At 48.2% G+C, this 17500-nt stretch overlaps 1 protein-coding gene across 7 annotated transcripts in view; it reads left to right on the top strand.

Moving 5' to 3' along the window:
• The window catches only part of LOC143039592 (afadin-like), an 879482-nt gene that overhangs the window by 801785 nt on the left and 60197 nt on the right, over positions 1 to 17500 (top strand). The window contains exon 1 of one of the 7 annotated variants that reach the window (XM_076209827.1): positions 13089 to 16750. The exons of the other annotated variants lie outside the window; for them this stretch is intronic. Within the exon in view, the coding sequence (XP_076065942.1) occupies positions 13868 to 16750 (2883 nt within the window). The 5' untranslated portion in view covers positions 13089 to 13867. Of the gene's footprint in view, positions 1 to 13088; positions 16751 to 17500 lie in introns of those variants that run through there. 7 annotated transcript variants of the gene reach the window in all.

Below are 17500 nucleotides of genomic sequence, written 5' to 3'. Positions count from 1 at the left end.
GGCTTATATAATTTTTTTATTATTACTAATTTTTAAGACATTGCGTGGCTGGATATGTTTATAGACTGGTAGTTCCCGAGTTTTTTTTTTTTTTTTTTTTTTGGCCAAGATATTTTGGATTTGTTTTTACTAAGATTTTTTTTTTTTGACTAAGATATCTTGAAGTTTGGGTTTGTGTATCTATGGGGCTACTCTGTTACAGGACCTGACCACAGACTCAAACTCAAAGTTAAAGGGAGGGATCCGAAGAGCGGGAGAGAGGCTACCTTGCGTGACCGCTTCCATAGTGGCGGTGATAGTGAAACAGGTGGTAATGTAAGTGGAGGAGATGGTGGATTATTTATGGTAACAGTGGAAGTGGTGGTAATATTAGTGGTGATGTTAATGTTAACAATGGACCTTGGTTCTTACATGGCTGTTTTGGTACCAAGCTTTTTTATTTATTAATTTATTTATTTTGTGTGTGTGTGTGTGTGTGTGTGTGTGTGTGTGTGTGTGTGTGGTACGGGGAAGTGGTTTTGCCAAATGGATAGAACACGTGTTTGGTGTCTTAAACGTCCTTTTTATTAAACCCATTAGTACTACATAGGATAAGACCAAACATATATATATATATATATATATATATATATATATATATATGTGTGTGTGTGTGTGTGTGTGTGTGTGTGTGTGTGTGTGTGTGTGTGTGTGTGTGTATGTATTGAGACATTCTTACAAGATGAAGTGGACGGGAAGAGGAAATATTGGAATCTTAATCCAAGTTTTATTCTTGACTATTTTCGCTAGTTGGAAAAAAAATACATGTAGCCAAATTAGTTAAGAATAAAAATAGGATTAAGACTTCAGTCGTGTCTCTTCTCACCCACTTCATATGTATATATCAGTCAATCAATCAGTCAGATCAGCCTTCCTGATTCTACTGCTGAACAAAGGCCTGGCTCGAGTCCTTGGCTGTACCACTTTTCAATTTCTGCATGTTGGCCTCCGCGAGTGTCTCGATGTTGATGGCTTAGAATGAAAGTGTATTGTGGTTGCTTTTATATATACATACATATATATATATATATATATATATATATATATATATATATATATGGACATGTACCATAACGCTTGCGTTTGTAGTAGTGGTGGTGTTGATGATAACAGGTGTCGTAATGATGGTTCCAGTGTTGTTAAAAGTATGACGGCACGCTGTGATCTCTGTAAGGCAGCGGTAGAGGAGATGTAGTAACGTTTGATCATCATGGGAATGTAATTTGATCTCAGTTGGAGTCACGTTCCTTCTATAACGCTGTCTTTACCGCGTCGTGCTGCATGTGTATTTTATATATATATATATATATATGTATATATATATATATATATACACATACATATGTATATATATATATATATATGTGTGTGTGTGTGTATTTACCTAGTTGTATCTTACGGGAAAGGGAGCTACGCTCGTAGTGTCCCGCCTTTGTATCTCGCAGTGTCTAGTTTGCTCTTAAATTCGTGTATGTTTTTGCACACACTATTGTTTCGTCCAGCCTGTTCCAAGTGTCCATCACTTTATGAGGAAAATTGTGTGTGTGTGTGTGTGTGTGTGTGTGTGTGTGTGTGTGTGTGTGTGTGTATTGACAGGGACGAGAGTTGACTAACATCACTATTATAATTAACAGCAGTAACCCAACAACAGTAATAATAACACTAACACTGAGACGAATTAAATAGCCAGGCGACAGCCAGAATAAAAAAAGAAGAAGAAAACTTCCACCCGAAACGTATACAAAGTATTGCTCAGTGGCGACACTTCTTTCGACTGTCACCATGTTCGCGATGATGTTTACATCAGTAATGCTCAAACCAATGTTTTGGCGCCAGAATTAGACGTGTTTCTTGCATTTGGCATCGAGGGAGACTTCGACGCTTACAGGGTCATTAGTCGTCGGATACAAACAACGATGATCGAATTGGCGGCGCCAAGAGCTTTGGCGGCGTTGATATCTCCAGCGTGTGTCGGCGCAAATCGCCGGATGTGGGAGAGGGGCTGGTGGGGGCTGGGGGGCTGGCGGGAGGCGGCTTTTATGGCGCGACAGATAAGGAGTGGCTGTCGGAGACGGCCCTTGCAGGAGGGAGGACGAGGGGAAGGAGGAGGAAGAGGAAGAGGTGATAGAGATGGTGGTAGTGGAGTGAGAAGAAGTGGAGATGGTGGAGGAAGAAAAGGAGGAAGAGGTAGATGATAAGGAGATGGAGATGATAGAAGAGAGGGAGGAGGAGGAAGAGGAGGAGGAGAGGAGGTGGGGATAGTGGGAGTGGTGAGATGGAGGAGGAAGTGGAAGTGTAGGTTGTGTAGGAAGTATAAGTGTTGGAGAAGGACTCAGTCGAAGTGGAGGAGGAGGAGGAGGAGGAGGAGGTGGTGGTGGTGGTGGGAGTGGGAGTGGTGAAATGGAGGAGGAAGTGGAAGTGTAGGTTGTGTAGGAAGTACAGGTGTTGGAGGAGGACTCAGTTCGAGGAGGAGGAGGAGGAAGAGGAGGAGGAGGAGGAGGAAGGGGATGCGGTGTCGATAATGGTTATGCAAGGCGGTAGTCATCACAAGGCTGCAACCACGACGTAGGTACTGCAATGACGCTCCCCCCTTCGGGTCCGGACCTTGAAGGCCAACCCCTATCAATACGGTAACGTTGTATACGGAACAACGGGGCTCTAAGCGGCGTCACCGTGTTGACTAGCCAAGGCTAAGGAGACGAGGGCTAGGATATGCGTGACAAGCCTGGAACGAGTGAGAATGGAGTGACACACACTCACGAGTTGTGATCAAGTGAGAAGTGGAGAGGAAGCAGGGCAGGGTTAAAGATACGAGTTAGAGCGTGAGATTCTCTCTCTCTCTCTCTTTGTCTCTCTCTTCCACCCCTCCTCTCTCTCTCTATCTCTCTCACCCCCCTCCTCTCTCCCTCTCTGTCTCTGTCATCCTCCTCCTCCTCTCTCTCTCTCTCTCTCTCTCTCTCTCTCTCTCTCTCTCTGTCTGTCTGTCTGTCTGTCTGTCTCATCCCCCTCCTCTCTCTCTCTCTCTCTCTCTCTCTCTCTCTCTCTCTCTCTCTCTCTCTCTCTCTCTCTCTCTCTCTCTCTCTCTCTCTCTCTCTCTCTCTCTCTCTCTCTCTCTATTTCTCTCCCTCCCTCCCTCCTCCCTCCCCCCGTGTATGTCATATGGAAGATGCATGTGCTTGTGTTAATGTACATGTGTATGTGTATTTGTATGTTCTTAGGTTACACAAACATTTGACCTCGTATACGAGTAACGTGAAATGATAATGACGCCCTCAATGTCTGTTTGTGTGTGTGTGCGTGCGTGTGTGTGTGTGTGTGTGTGTGTGTGTGTGTGTGTGTGTTTGTGTTTGTTTCCATGCAAAGAGTTCAGTGGCTTCCAGTCGTGACGCCCCTTTCCCTCATTCCATTCATGTCCTGGACTGAGAGTTACCCCGTGCTCAGGTTGCGTGCATAGCCTTGTATCATTTTAATTCATTTATTCATATATTTATTATTATTTATTTTATGTATTTGCATGTGTGTGAGTCCCTGCTAATATGTCATTCGTTAATATGTCAGTTTAATCTTAGCCAGATGACCTCAGCCCTCACGTTTTTAGGTGTCATCATGTATGGTATGTTGTGTTCATAGTGGCGAATTGTATACCAATTCAAGAGTTTATGTTGGGAGTAGAGCGTTATAACTTGACCCCTTGGTGGAGTGGGGGTGGTTAGATGGGGTTGCAGGGAGAGAGAAATGGTAAAATGCCAACTTGTACGAAAGGACTTGAGTTTTGTTTAGGAACAGGAAATTGGTCATGAGATGTCTGATTGTGCTTGTGTTAATGTTGCCCTCTGGTCTATGACCTAATAACCCTTATCTCTCTCTCACTCTCCCTTTCTCTCTTTATCACTCTTTCCGCTCCCTCCCTTTCTGTCTCTCTTTCTCTTAATCTCTCTTTCTCCCTTTCTCTCTCTCTCTCTCTCTCTCTCTCTCTCTCTCCCTCTCTCTCTCTCTCTCTCTCTCTCTCTCTCTCTCTCTCTCTCTCTCTCTCTCTCTCTCTCTCTCTCTCTCTCTCTCTCTCTCTCTCTCTGGAATTTTGACAACATGGGTTCTGCACCACGGTTTTCTCTTACATAACCGTTCATCCACAAGATCAACATCTGTCTGAAAGCGTTGTTATTCTTCGACACGACCGGGTCACACCCACAGCATGGAGACGTTGATGACCGAGATAAAAATCCAAAGGAAATGGTTCCCCTTTGGTCCGTTTCCTGACCGCCCCCGAACCGAAGAAGCGGACAGAACTTTTGTCCTCTGAGGGTCTTCCCCTGGGGCGGAAACCATTATCCTGTCCTCGGGGGCCCTGGGGGGAGAAGCTGGGGGTATGACACGCCCTGTGTGTCTTATGGCACGACCAGACACTGTGGCACCCTGTGTCATTTCGTTTCTTCCGCTTGTGGCACGCTGTGACGGCGATGGAGCAAGTGTATTACTGATTGGACGCTGCGAGATAGAAAGCGTGGAATAGGGAGACCAGACAGAAGGTTGGAGAGACGAGATCGAGAAGTTTGCAGGAGTGACGTGGCAGAGGTTAGCGCGGTCGTGTGAATCATGGATTGCTATGAAGGAGGCCTTTGTTCAACAATGGACTCAGGATGGCTGAATTGATTGATTGATTGATTGATTGATTGCGTTGCTGTGGCGGGGTCGGTTTCAGGCCCGATGCGTGTGCAGGAAGTGCCCGATTCGGGCCCTGACGGCTACCGGTGACTCGCACTTTCCGTGGCTATCCAAGCACATTGGGCTAAGGGTGAGAGCTTCGCCCAAAGCGTGCAAAGGCGCCATAAAACACTCAGTACAATTTTAGGATGAATCTGTTTCTCGGTGTTGGAGTTTGTGTGTGTGTGTGTGTGTGTGTGTGTGTGTGTGTGTGTGTGTGTGTGTGTGTGTGTGTGTGTGTGTGTGTGTGTGTGTGTGTGTGTGTGTGGAGAGAGAGAGAGAGAGAGAGAGAGAGAGAGAGAGAGAGAGAGAGAGACTTGATTGCCCCCATTTGGCGTGGTAGGTTTCGGTACCGTCAATGGAGTCCATAGGCTCGGGTTTGGTCATATAGGACAACTGCTTCACCTTGATACCCGTGCACTCAGGGCAAAGGTGGTGGTTGCATCTGTAGCTGCGAAGTGTCTCTAGGTGTAAGGTTCTCACCATACCAGTTGGGATAAGAAACTCTGCGACGATTTCCTCACACATATTGATGATAATCAAACGGTCAAAGGGAGAGAAAAGACGTCCGGTTGTGGTTGTCATGGCAACTGACGTAAACAAAGAGACTCGGTTTGTTTTTTATTTATTGGGAATCATGGGGAAGGTTTTTGCTACGATTTTGTTGTACCAAATAACAAGATCGTGGATCAAATTGTTGGCGAACTTCTTGTCTCGACTGTACACGCAAAAAAAAAAAAAAAAAAAAATAAAAAATATATATATATATATATATATATATATATATATATATATATATATATAAATAAAAAAATAAATAAATAGATAAAAAACATTGATAAATAGATCGGAAGTACACATTGCGTAAGCTTCGTTTTATTTTATTTATTTTTTATTTATTCACTTATTTATTTTTCAGTCTGTTTCTTTGTTTATTTGTTGTTTTTGCGTCCTCGTATTACGATGTCATCGGCACCACTGTTTTTCTCAAGGATGTGAGGGTCATGCCATTATATTTTTATTTGTTATTCGTTATTTTTTTTGTCATTTGTATTTGTTGTTTTCTGTATCGTCTTGCCTCCTACAGCTTATGAGATTTGTTTTGGGCGTGTGGGCGGGGTTTGGGACTACGAATGTGGGCGTTGAATGAAAAATGGGCGGAGGGTGAGATTTATAGTTAGTCGAAAATAACTTTAGTTAACTGAAACTGGTTTTGATGGAAGTTGGTGGACCTGTTGGTCAATGCGAGACTTTCAAGTTTTTAACTACACACCCACTCTTGGATCACGTGTTGGACTCGTGATCGACATATGTTACCTTCCCGATGTATGGGTAAATGTTGTGACCTATCACACACACACACACACACACACACACACACACACACACACACACACACACACACACACACACACACACACACACACACACACACACACACACACACACACACACACACACACACACACATACAGTGCAGAGATGTGTTGAAAATTTCAGCTCGAGGCGGGACTCGAACTCTGATCACTATATTAGCGTTCGAGTGCGGTACCACTGCACTGTCAAACCTGTGTGTGTGTGTGTGTGTGTGTGTGTGTGTGTGTGTGTGTGTGTGTGTGTGTGTGTGTGTGTGTGTAGCCTATACTGTATAATGAAGGCTGTGTGTTACAAAGAGAGTATTAATCAAAGTTTAGTTTAAATGCATTTGCAGCTACCTGAGCTGATGATAAGAACACCCGTGTGTATAGGACTGCGTGGGTGGTTTCGGGCGTGCACAGGAAACGGAGTGGGCGTGCAGAAAGGGTGAAGGTGGTCTGGGCGTGTGGGTGACCGGAGGAGGGTGGGGGGTGGGGAGGTCAAGTCACATTGGGTGCGGCGTCTTGCCTCATGCCGTTCAACTCCCCCACTCTATCTCTCTCTCTCTCTCTCTCTCTCTCTCTCTCTCTCTCTCTCTCTCTCTCTCTCTCTCTCTCTCTCTCTCTCTCTCTCTCTCTCTCTCTCTCTCTCTCACACTCACTCTTAGTCTCTCTCTACCTCCATCTCTCTCTCTCCCCCTCCCCTATCCCCTTTCTCTCTCTCTCTCTCTCTCTCTCTCTCTCTCTCTCTCTCTCTCACTCTCTCTCTCTCTCTCTCTCTCTCTCTCTCTCTCTCTCTCTCTGTCCCCCTCTCTCTCTCTCTCTCTCTCTCTCTCTCTCTCTCTCTCTCTCTCTCTCTCTCTCTCTCTCTCTCTCTCTCTCTCTCTCTCTCTCTCTCTCTCTCTCTCTCTCTCTCTCTCTCTCTCTCTCTCTCTCTCTCTCTCTCTCTCTCTCTCTCTCTCTTTCTTTCTTTCTCTCTCTCTCCCCACTCTCTCTTTCACTCCCTCCCATTCTCTTTCTCCCCACTCTCTCCCCACTCTCTCTCACTGTCTGCCTGTCTCCCCTCTCCCCCTAGATCAGTGGTTCTTAACCCCGGTGGGGGGGGTACGAAACCTTGAACCTGGGGGGGGGGTACGAGACATGATAGCCAGCGCAGTGGCACTGTATGTTTACCATGAGAAAACAAAACAAGGGTTGTATCACTAATCCTTTTCATATGTTTGCATTGTATTTGTATTGGACGGGGGTACGAGACATGATAGCCAGCGCAATGGCACTGTATGTTTACAATGAGAAAGCAAAACAAGGGTTATATCACTAATCCTTTTCATATGTTTGCATTGTATTTGTATTGGACGGGGGTACGAGACATGATAGCCAATGCAATGGTAACTGTATGTTTACAATGAGAAAGCAAAGCAAGGGTTATGTCACTAATCCTTTTCATATGTTTGCATTGTATTTGTATTGGACGGGGGTACGAGGCATGATAGCCAGTGCAATGGTAACTGTATATTTACAATGAGAAAGCAAAGCAAGGTTTGTATCACCCTTCACAAGAAACACTCTGGCGCAAGCCAGAACAAACTGAATAAAGTGTGTCACCGCAGGAGGGGGGGAGGCGGGGACATTATGCCATTTATGCCCGGAATGATGCCCGTCACGCGGGAACAGAATTGCCTGGCGACGGCGGCTTGGAGTGAAATCCTCCGAGTTCAAAAGAGGTGTAATGTGGGTTAGTGTTTACTTTGTTAACCTGATTCCGTAAGACGCGGAGGTGGGCCTACGACACCTGTCAGCACCTCCTAATCCCTTCAGATGAATAAAATCGCCTGGCGACAGAAAGAAATATTCGAAATGAGATTCCTTGCTTAAAGTGTGTTAGTGTGTGCGTGTGTATGCATGTGTGTGCGTGTGTATGCACGTGTATGTGTGTGTGTGTGTGTGTGTGTGTGTATGCACGTGTGTGTGTGTGTATGCACGTGTGTGTTTGTGCGCGCGTGTGTATGCATGTGTGTGCGTGTGTATGCATGTGTGCGTGTGTATGCACGTGTGTGTGTGTGTGTGTGTGTGTGTGTGTGTGTGTGTGTGTGTGTGTGTAATAGACTTAGTAAGAAAAGTAAAATGTCCGCAGACAACCGTTCCGGAGAGAACGGGATGAAGAACTTAATGCCAACTCGAACTGAAGTAAGAGAGTTCTAGAGCCTCCCGTTGATAGGAAAGAATGCTATGGCCCTGTTCACAGTAGCGATTTCAACCGGGGCGGTTCGATTACATTGTAAGTCACTGGTGGCGTTCAGACATAACCGCGTTCAGACATAACCGCGCAGTTTTTTTAAGAATGTCTGGTACCGCTGCGGTTTCCGTACGGTTCAGACCGCCAGTGTGAACAGAGCCTAACCGACTGACAACCTAACTGGAGAAGTTGGCATCGTTAAAAAGACTGAACCGAGTGAATCTGGGAATCTCGTCGTTGAATAAAATCGTATGGGGCTAGCCAGAATAAAACCTGTTTTTATATTTTTTTATCTAATTAGTTAAATGGTTAATTTATGTATTAATTTATTTGCTTATATATGTATATATTGTTTCCGTGGGAATGAAGTCTTTAAAAATGCGTCATCGCAGCGAACGGGCTGACGAGCTGTCGTTCAGTTCCTGGGCTCCCTCCCCAATACACACACACACACACACACACACACACACACACACACACACACACACACACACACACACACACACACACACACACACACACACACACACACACACACACACACACACACACACACACACACACGTACGTTCCGCCTTTCCGTCACACTTTCGCACCCCTCTATCTCTCCTCTCTCTCCTTTTCCTCTTTCTTCTTTCTCCTCTCCCTCCCTCCCTCTCTCCTTTCTCTCTCTCTCTCACTCTCTCTCTTTCTCCCCCCCCCCCCAACCTCTCAATTCCATAGTTGTTCTCCGCCGGGTGGAAGCAGGTGGAAAGGACATGGACGCGGTAGATGTCCGCCAGAGATTGAGCGATACCGAAATCCCGAAGCAACGTGATGTGATAAGATACCGGGCTGGTATTAGTGACATCGAGTAAGATCACACCAAAATGGGAGTTTCGACTACAAAATATTTGAAATAATGAACGCGAACGAAATACACACACACACACACACACACACACACACACACACACACACACACACACACACACACACACACACACACACACACACACACACACACACACACACACATATATATATATATATATATATAAGTAGTACTGAAATCGACAGCATTCTTTCAGTTGATAATCTTATTTTTATTTTCAAGGTTTATATCAATGTTAGTAACCTTGAAAATACAAATAGGAAGCTTATCAACTGTCAGAATGCTGTCCATTTCAGTACTACATTTTTACGAGAGGAGTAGAGGGAAGACCGAAATAGTACAAAGATTTTATTCCTCGACTAGTTTTCGCACTGTGAGCTCATCAGTGAGCTCTCGCCTTCATATCAGATCCTCTTTGCGTCGCCACCAGATCCTGCCGTGGATATGACCCGTATTGATTTCGACCTAAATGACGATCTTATCTAAAAATGGGTAGTTAGTAGGGGGTAAATGGAGGCTGTAAAAGAGAGGAAGTGGAATTGGGCAGGTAAGCTAATGCGAACGACTGATGAGCGATGGAGGAAGTGTGTTCCTGAGTGGACGCCGCGAGATGGGAAGCGTGGAAGAGGGAGACTAGACAGAAGGTGGAGAGACGAGATCGAGAAGTTTGCAGGAGTGCGTGGCAGAGGATGGCCCGGTCGTGTGGTTCATGGAATGCTATGAAGGAGGCCTTTGTTCAGCAGTGGGCTCAGGATGGATGATTTGATTGATTGATTGATTGATTGAAATGGTGTGAGGGTGAAAGCGGATGTAGGTAGGAGAGGCGAAATGGGATTGAATACGTACAATCAGGTGAAGGAATCGCGTGGAAAGTTGAGATGAACAGCTGGTGTAGAGAGGTGATGGTGTATATCCTTGGGTACCTGGGGGTACGAGAAATGATAGCTAGTGCAATGGTACCGTATACATACAATGAGAAAGCAAAGCAAGGTTTGTATCACTAATCCTTTTCATATATTTGCATTTTGTTTGTATTGGATGGGGGTACGAGGCATGATAGCCAGTGCAATGGTACCGTATACATACAATGAGAAAGCAAAGTAAGGTTTGTGTCACTAATCCTTTTCATATGTTTGCATTGTATTTGTATTGGATGGGGGTACGAGGCATGATAGCCAGTGCATGGTTCAGTATAGTTACTATGAGAAAGCAAAGGAAGGTTTGTATCACTAATCTTTTTCCTATGTTTACTTTGGATTTGTATTGGAATGGGCTACGAGAAAATTTTCTGAGATAATGAAGGGGTACTAAGGGCACTGAAAAAAGATTAAGAACCACTGATGTAAATGGTGATAGTGTAGGTAGAGGACGGGTTGGTGGTGATAGTGGTAGAGGGCGTGACGTCAGTTGTGATGTCGATAGTCGTCGCGGTGATAGTGGTGAAGAGGATGCGGTGGTGATAATAGAAAGGCTTAGGATAAGAAAATAGCGACTGTAACACTATAACGCTGGCTGAGCGGGTTAGGCCGTCGTTACATGTGGCGAAGGTCGAGGAGATGGCGGTTCGAACCCTGCCACCGGCGAAGTTGAACCAAGGGCATGGTTCATTAAATTCCACACTACAAAGTCCTTTGTGAGGGGCACCGCCCTAGCCTCCTGATAGGGGGAAGTTTGTGACGTTAAATCATCATCATCATCACAAACACTGTAACAGACGGAAATCGAATAGGGACGCCATACACCACGAGGAGAGAGTTAAGAGGAAGAGGGAGGAGGAGGAGGAAAAGACGGAGGGTGCAGGTGAGGTAAAGGATGAGGTGGGGGGAGGGAAGGAGGAGGAGGAGGAGGAGGATTGGGTGGGAGGTGGGTGGTGGGGGTGGGGGGGGGTTTGTTTTGTTTTCTTGTATCCCACTTCTGGGTCCACTCGACCAGGTGCGCCGGCCGGACCTTACTCCACTCGGACATCGGTCCACCCCACCCTCCACCCCCCTTCCACCCGCCTCACCCCTTCCACCCGCCTCACCGTCCTTACCTTTCATATGATCCACACTTGAACCGGCTCCCCAGTAAACCCCCCCACACCCACACACCCACACACCCACACACCCACACCTGTTGCGTACGTCTGGGAAGCATCACACCATCTCCCAACCCATCCTTACCATAAGGTCTTGTTCACACTAGCGGTTTGAACCGCGCGGAAACCGCGGCGGTACCGCATAGTCAAGGAAAAACTGCCCGGTTGTGTGTGAACGCCTCCATTGACTGACTAATATTGTAATTGAACCGCGGCGGTTGAAACCGCTAATGTGAACAGGACTCATATATGGGTACAGAACAAATATATAATTCATTGTCAAGTATATTTGTTTATGAGCAATTTGCTCTTTGAAAATACTAATACAGCAGTGATAGTGCATATACATAGTTGTGGACAAATTTAGATTTAAGAATGAAATTGGCAAGAACTTGTTTACCACTAGAGTAGTTAACGAATGGAATAGACTTAGTAACCATTTAGTGAGCGCTGAAACTATCGGTTGTTTTAAGAAAAGATTAGACAACTTTATGGATGGGGATGACAGGTGGTAATGGACATGGAACTGCCTAGTGTAGGCCTTATGGTCTCTTGCAGTCTCCTTCTTTCTCATGTTCTTGGGTTTTTATATGACGGGTTAGGTATAATTGTCCGCAGTTTGTGAGGATACGATCCGGCCTTGAACGGGTTCTCTTGTGATCGAGACCCCTTTACCCCTCTCTTCCCCTCCCCCTCCCCCTCCCCCTCCCCTCCCCTCCTCAGTTCATTCTTGTTTAGTTACCACAATCTCTTATCGCAAGAATGTTTTGTTATCAGTATCTACCATTTGACTTTCGTACCAATTCTTGTAATTCCACTCACCCCTCTCTGTCTGTCTGTCTGTCTGTCTCTCTTCTCTCTCCTGTCTCCCCTCTCTCTCTCCTGTCTCTCTCTCACTCTCCTCTTTGTATTCTTTCCCTTCTTTCCTCTCCTTTTCCTCTTTCCTTCTTTCCTCTTCTTTTCCTCTTTCCTTCTTTCCCTCTTCCTTTTCCTCTTTCTCCCTATCATCTCTCTCTCCGTCCTCTGTCTGTATGTCTGTCTATCTTCTCTCTCCTGTCTCTCCCTCTCTCCCCTTTCTATTCTTTCTCTTCTTTTCATCTCCCATCTCTCTCTCTCTCTCTCTCTCTCTCTCTCTCTCTCTCTCTCTCTCTCTCTCTCTCTCTCTCTCTCTCTCTCTCTCTCTCTCTCCCTCTCTCCCTCCATCCCTCCCGGAGAAGTTTCTTTTCTCAATCCCAGTGGGAGGGAGGGTGGTTGTGCGTGTAAAGCTTATTTAATGTGTCAGTTTGTACGTGTCAGTATACCTTACGGGAGTTCAGTTGTATGACTTCACAACACTCCGGGTGACTATTGGAAAAACTGTCACCAGTTTCACCCATTACGTGAACACTTGACATTCCCCCCCCCCCTTCGCAGATCTTGACGGGAATTGTATTTGCAAGGGCAGAATTCTTTCCCAATGGTGCCATTCCCCGACCTCGGAGGCACTGTAATAACCTAACATTTCTTTGACATTAAAAAAAAAAAAGAAAAGAAAAGAAAAAAAATCATGGTGTCACCCCCAGTGAAGTCTGGCTCGGGGAAGGGACCCATTAGGAAATAATTCCCAAGTTTTTTTGTTGCATAAATGCCTGGACGACAGAACCGCAGCGACTGATTGTCAGTCCAGTGTCGTTCTGCCAAGCTAGGACGGGACGGGGGTGGCAGGAGCAGAGGCGGAGGAAAGGAGGTGGAGTGGAGGAGGAGGAGGTGGAGGTGAAGGAGTAGGCGGAGGAGGAGGGAAGACTAGTCGGGTTTAGGTTGGGTAGGCGAGGCAGAGCAGTTGCCGCTGGGCCCTTAGATCGAACGGAGGTGGTTCCCGCGCACGGACTGCGCAGCTGTGTTACACGTTCTGTGTTCCCTCTGTTGTTCTTCCATCGTCCCGTTTTCGTTTCATACAGTCTCTCTCGTGTGTTCCTCAAGGGGGCTGTTGTGTAGTGCGATTTTTGTCGTGGCAGAAAATTTTGTGTTTTACGTGTGGACTCGAAAAAAAAAGTGTGTGGACTGGGATGATGATGAGTGTGTACTCGGGATAGTAAGGACTGTGGAACAACGGGTGCGAACATGTGATGTCACTGTGGCAGAGGATCGTGTCGAGTGTTGGGAGGGGTAACCCAAGAAGTGCTAAGTTGTGCTAGGGAGTGCTAGAGCCAGCTAAATTGTGTTGTACAAGCAATAACACAAACTTAGTGCTAACCTAGATTTCTGTAGTGCCGTGAGTCAACGCCATTAGAATGCTTTCTAGATTTGTCTAATGCTTAGTGTATGTTGACCCTAGGCGGCGAAATTCTGTAGTCTAGAACCTACATCCCAAAGTGACGTCAAGGCGTGGTGACGTCAGAACGAAGTGACTTCAAGGAGTGACGTCATCACGAAGGGACGTCAAGGCGTGGTGACGTCAGAACGAAGTGACGTCCAGCCGTGACGTCAGAGCGAAGTGACGTCCAGCCGTGACATCAGAGCGAAGTGACGTCACGAAACAGTGACAAGCTCCCAGGCCGACGTAGAAATGAGTGTACCAGTGGAGACTTCGGAGGTCCCTTGAAGCGATGGTCTTCCTGGGGGAGGGAGGCCCTGGAGGGACCATGGGCCCCCTCAACTCCCCGAACTGCTGGGCGGACGTGGTACTCCCCTCCCCAAGCTCAGAACCACCCCCGCCTTACTCCCCACCCAGGCAACATCGTCAGCACTTCTTCCCCCCGTCTTTCGAACCCCATGGGCGGCCCTACTACGATCTCTCCCCCGGGTCTTCCCCCCCGGACAGCCTCTCGGCCTCGCTGTCCCTGAAGGACTCCAACGGTCCTGGGAGTCTCGGAGTCCTACATGACCATAAGGACAAGAAGCTGGCCTACGTCAACGACGGCCTGAAGTCGGCCCAGTTGGCGCTCAATCACGGGCCTTCGAGTGCTTTCACACCCCCAGCGAAGAACAGTCACAAGCACAACACGCCCGGTCACAAGCACAGCACGCCCAGTCACAACAACACCTTCAATCCACACCATTCCCACGGGACGCATCACCATCCTCATCCGCAGAGTCATCATCAGCATCACTCCCTTCCTCCCCCGAAGTACACCCCGAGTAGCAACACGAGCAGTAGTAGTTCGAGGTCCACCTCAGGTGGCCATCATCATAGGACGAAGGGAGAACGAGAAAGAGGAGAGAAGAGTAACAGTACGATGGGTCGGAGAGACGACCAGGAGAAGACGGGGAGGAAGTGTGAGGGAGGAGGAGGAGGAGGAGGAGGCAGCAAGCCTCCGAGCAACAGTCTACGGAAAGGCGACGGACCAAAACCGAACGGACGGGCCGCCGTCCCTCCAGGAGGGAACTGCAAGGGGGAAGACGGGCCAAGGTATCCTTCGTGGAACCACGAAAGGACTTCCTCGCCAGATAAACACAACAACGGGTGTTTAACGAACTGCCACCCCCGGGGGCCACTTCGAAGGTTCGGCAAGGGACTCGAACTCCCTCGGGAGAGGTCCCACCAGACCACTGTGCAGACCTCTCACAGACACCCAAGCCCCGAGAAGAGACATACGCACAACAGTAATAGTAGAGTCGATAGTAATAGTAATAGTAGTAACAACCCCAGCCACACCAAAGAACCTTTCATTAGCCGTAATAGTAATAGTAGTGTCAGCAGCTCAACCAAAGATTGTTCTACGAGTAGCATGTCATCTAAGTCATCTAGATTAGCTTACGTGGGTATTGCCCCAAGGGTGGATCCCCGAACTGCCACCTCGACCTCGTCCTCCGACAGGATGTTGCTACGAGAGTATAACCGTGTGGAGAAACCGCCACGCCAGGGCAAAACGAATAACTCCTCGGGTCATCGCCACCCCCGGGGTCCTCCTCAAAGATGCGAGGGCACCGCGCAGGGCACTGAAGCTGCCACACACCGTAGCGACCCGAGTCCACATCGTAGTAAGGTCTTAAGTACTCATCGTAACGAGGTCAGTAACCGTCGAGCCGAGGTCATTACAGGTCACCGCAGTGGCGGTGACTTCAGTGGGGCGCATCGTCTCGAAGTCGGGGGTCGTCGTGGTGACGTCAGTGGACATCCCGCCGAAGTCAATGGAGGACATCGAGGTGTTACTCGAAGCGAAGAACGGTGGCTTCGACGTGCCACTCGACTCGAACAGGCCGCCCAAGGGATGTGCCAAGTTCGAGCCATGCCCATTGAGGTCACCACTCGAAGTGCCTCACTGGGCACCACGCACCGTCGGAGCGGACCCCTGCCAAGTAAAAACTCGTCCGGTGTGCCATCTCAAGGACCACCTCACGTTACTCGCAACCAAAGACCGGTGGCAGCGGATGGTAGTTCCGGGGACCCCATCCGGAAGCAGCACTTCGTGGACTACCCTAGTCAAGAAGGTTCCCGGAACCGGAATGACGCGAACGACACGAACACTTACCGATCTGGCACCACGACCACCGGAAGACTTCGGTCCTGCCGAAGTCTGGACGAACTCTCCGACTTGCTGGACGAGGAGGCGGCCCTCCAGTCCCTCACGTCCCCGACGCTCTACGTCGCTCCCCCGACCGCCACCCGAAGTCTGGACGACCTGACTGAGCCCCTGTACGAGAACATGGAAGTGATAAACGCCCATAGTAGGCGGCAGCACAAAGCCCACAACACAAGCGTCCCGGATATCCTGGACGTGACGTTGTTAGACGAAGGACATCACCACAACACGAGCGTGCCTAACCTGCTCGATTCGCCCCCTGGCAGTGGCACTGGCGCCGGCAGGAGCAGTAGGTCGCGTCCAGGCCGCGCTAGGAACAACTCCCTCTCCTCCTTACTGGACGACCTGACACCCACACCCTCCTTGTCACACGTCCGCCGCTCGCACAACACGAGTGTGCCGGATGTGCTCGAGTCTTCTTCCAGTTGGGGCGGTGACATGGCTGTGTCCAAACACCTCAGTGAGAAGACGGCGTCCGGAGGATGGGGAGTCGTGTCTCCCGCGTCCACACTTCGGTCCACCTGCAGTAGTCGCGCTCTTCACGAGGCCCTTGACACGACCTCCGACATCTCCGTCCAGCTCGAGAAGATCCGCGAGATCACGAGGATACTCGGGGTCAAGTACCAGCTCGGGGAGCTCTCGACCTCGGGGTCGTCCTCGTGCGGCGCCAGCAGAAGTGGGAGTGCCACCACGAGTCCGAGGACGAACGGGGGGCACGAGACCGCGGGGGGCGCGGCGCCCGGAGTGCCGAGCCGCGCCCCCGTCTTCCACGACGTCAATACGTCGGTGGTCGAAGGTCTTGCGAAACACGAGTCCCCAAATGCGTCGTCCTCGACGCAGCAAGGTGGAGGAAGTCCCACTCGAAGCTCGGGGACGAGCCCCGAGGGCGACACGCACAGCCAGGAGAGCGGGTATGGGTCTGTAGACCTGCGTCAGTACCAGAACCAGGCGAGACAGCAGCTTCAGGTGAGTTCGACAAAACCATCTTCGTCTTGGTGCTCGAGATCGGTTGTATACGACAAAACAGTCATCTTGAGATTGAGTCTATTTTTAACCCCCCCCAAAAAAAAAAAATCGCCATTGCCCAAGTGTGTGTAGTTACTTTCTGCAGGGGCATGTCCACCCCCGCCCCCTTCTCCCAAAAATAAAAATAAAAATGTATATAAATATCCCGAGCCTTTCCTCGTGCTTACCTTAGGTAAGGCACCAGGGTTTGAGGTGAATCCAACGAAATATAAAACTCGGGAAATTCCTGAAGAAAACCATACCGGATCCACATGGCCGAATTAAAATGACGAAAATTAAGATCATCTTAATAGCAGGTACATCCGTCACACGAACGCATACAACGACGCTGTTGTCCCAATAAGACAATATAAAAACAAAAAATTGTGTGTGTGTGTGTGTGTGTGTGTGTGTCATATCCTGCTCGTTGGGCTGTGACGTCACTCCACGTCATTGCTATTGTGCATTGTTTTATGGAGGTTTCGGGTATGTGGGGGAGGGGTGGGGTGGGGGGTTATTCTCCGGATCTACACAGTGTCGTCCTCGGCGCTGAGGCTGCGAGGAGGAGGAGGAGGAGGAGGAGGAGGAGGAGTGTTGGGTCGAAATCTGGCAAGGAGTTCGGTGGTTTTTTTTTTTTTTTTTTTTTTTTTTTTTTTTTTTTTTTTTTTTTTTTTTTTTTTCACGGCCCGGATGCAACAAATTTCTGCGATC

Source organism: Oratosquilla oratoria, chromosome 26 (genome assembly GCF_046742065.1).
Source record: "Oratosquilla oratoria isolate Oo_2021 chromosome 26, ASM4674206v1, whole genome shotgun sequence".
Taxonomy (NCBI): Eukaryota; Metazoa; Arthropoda; class Malacostraca; order Stomatopoda; family Squillidae; genus Oratosquilla; species Oratosquilla oratoria.
This window is presented reverse-complemented; position numbering and strand designations above follow the sequence as displayed.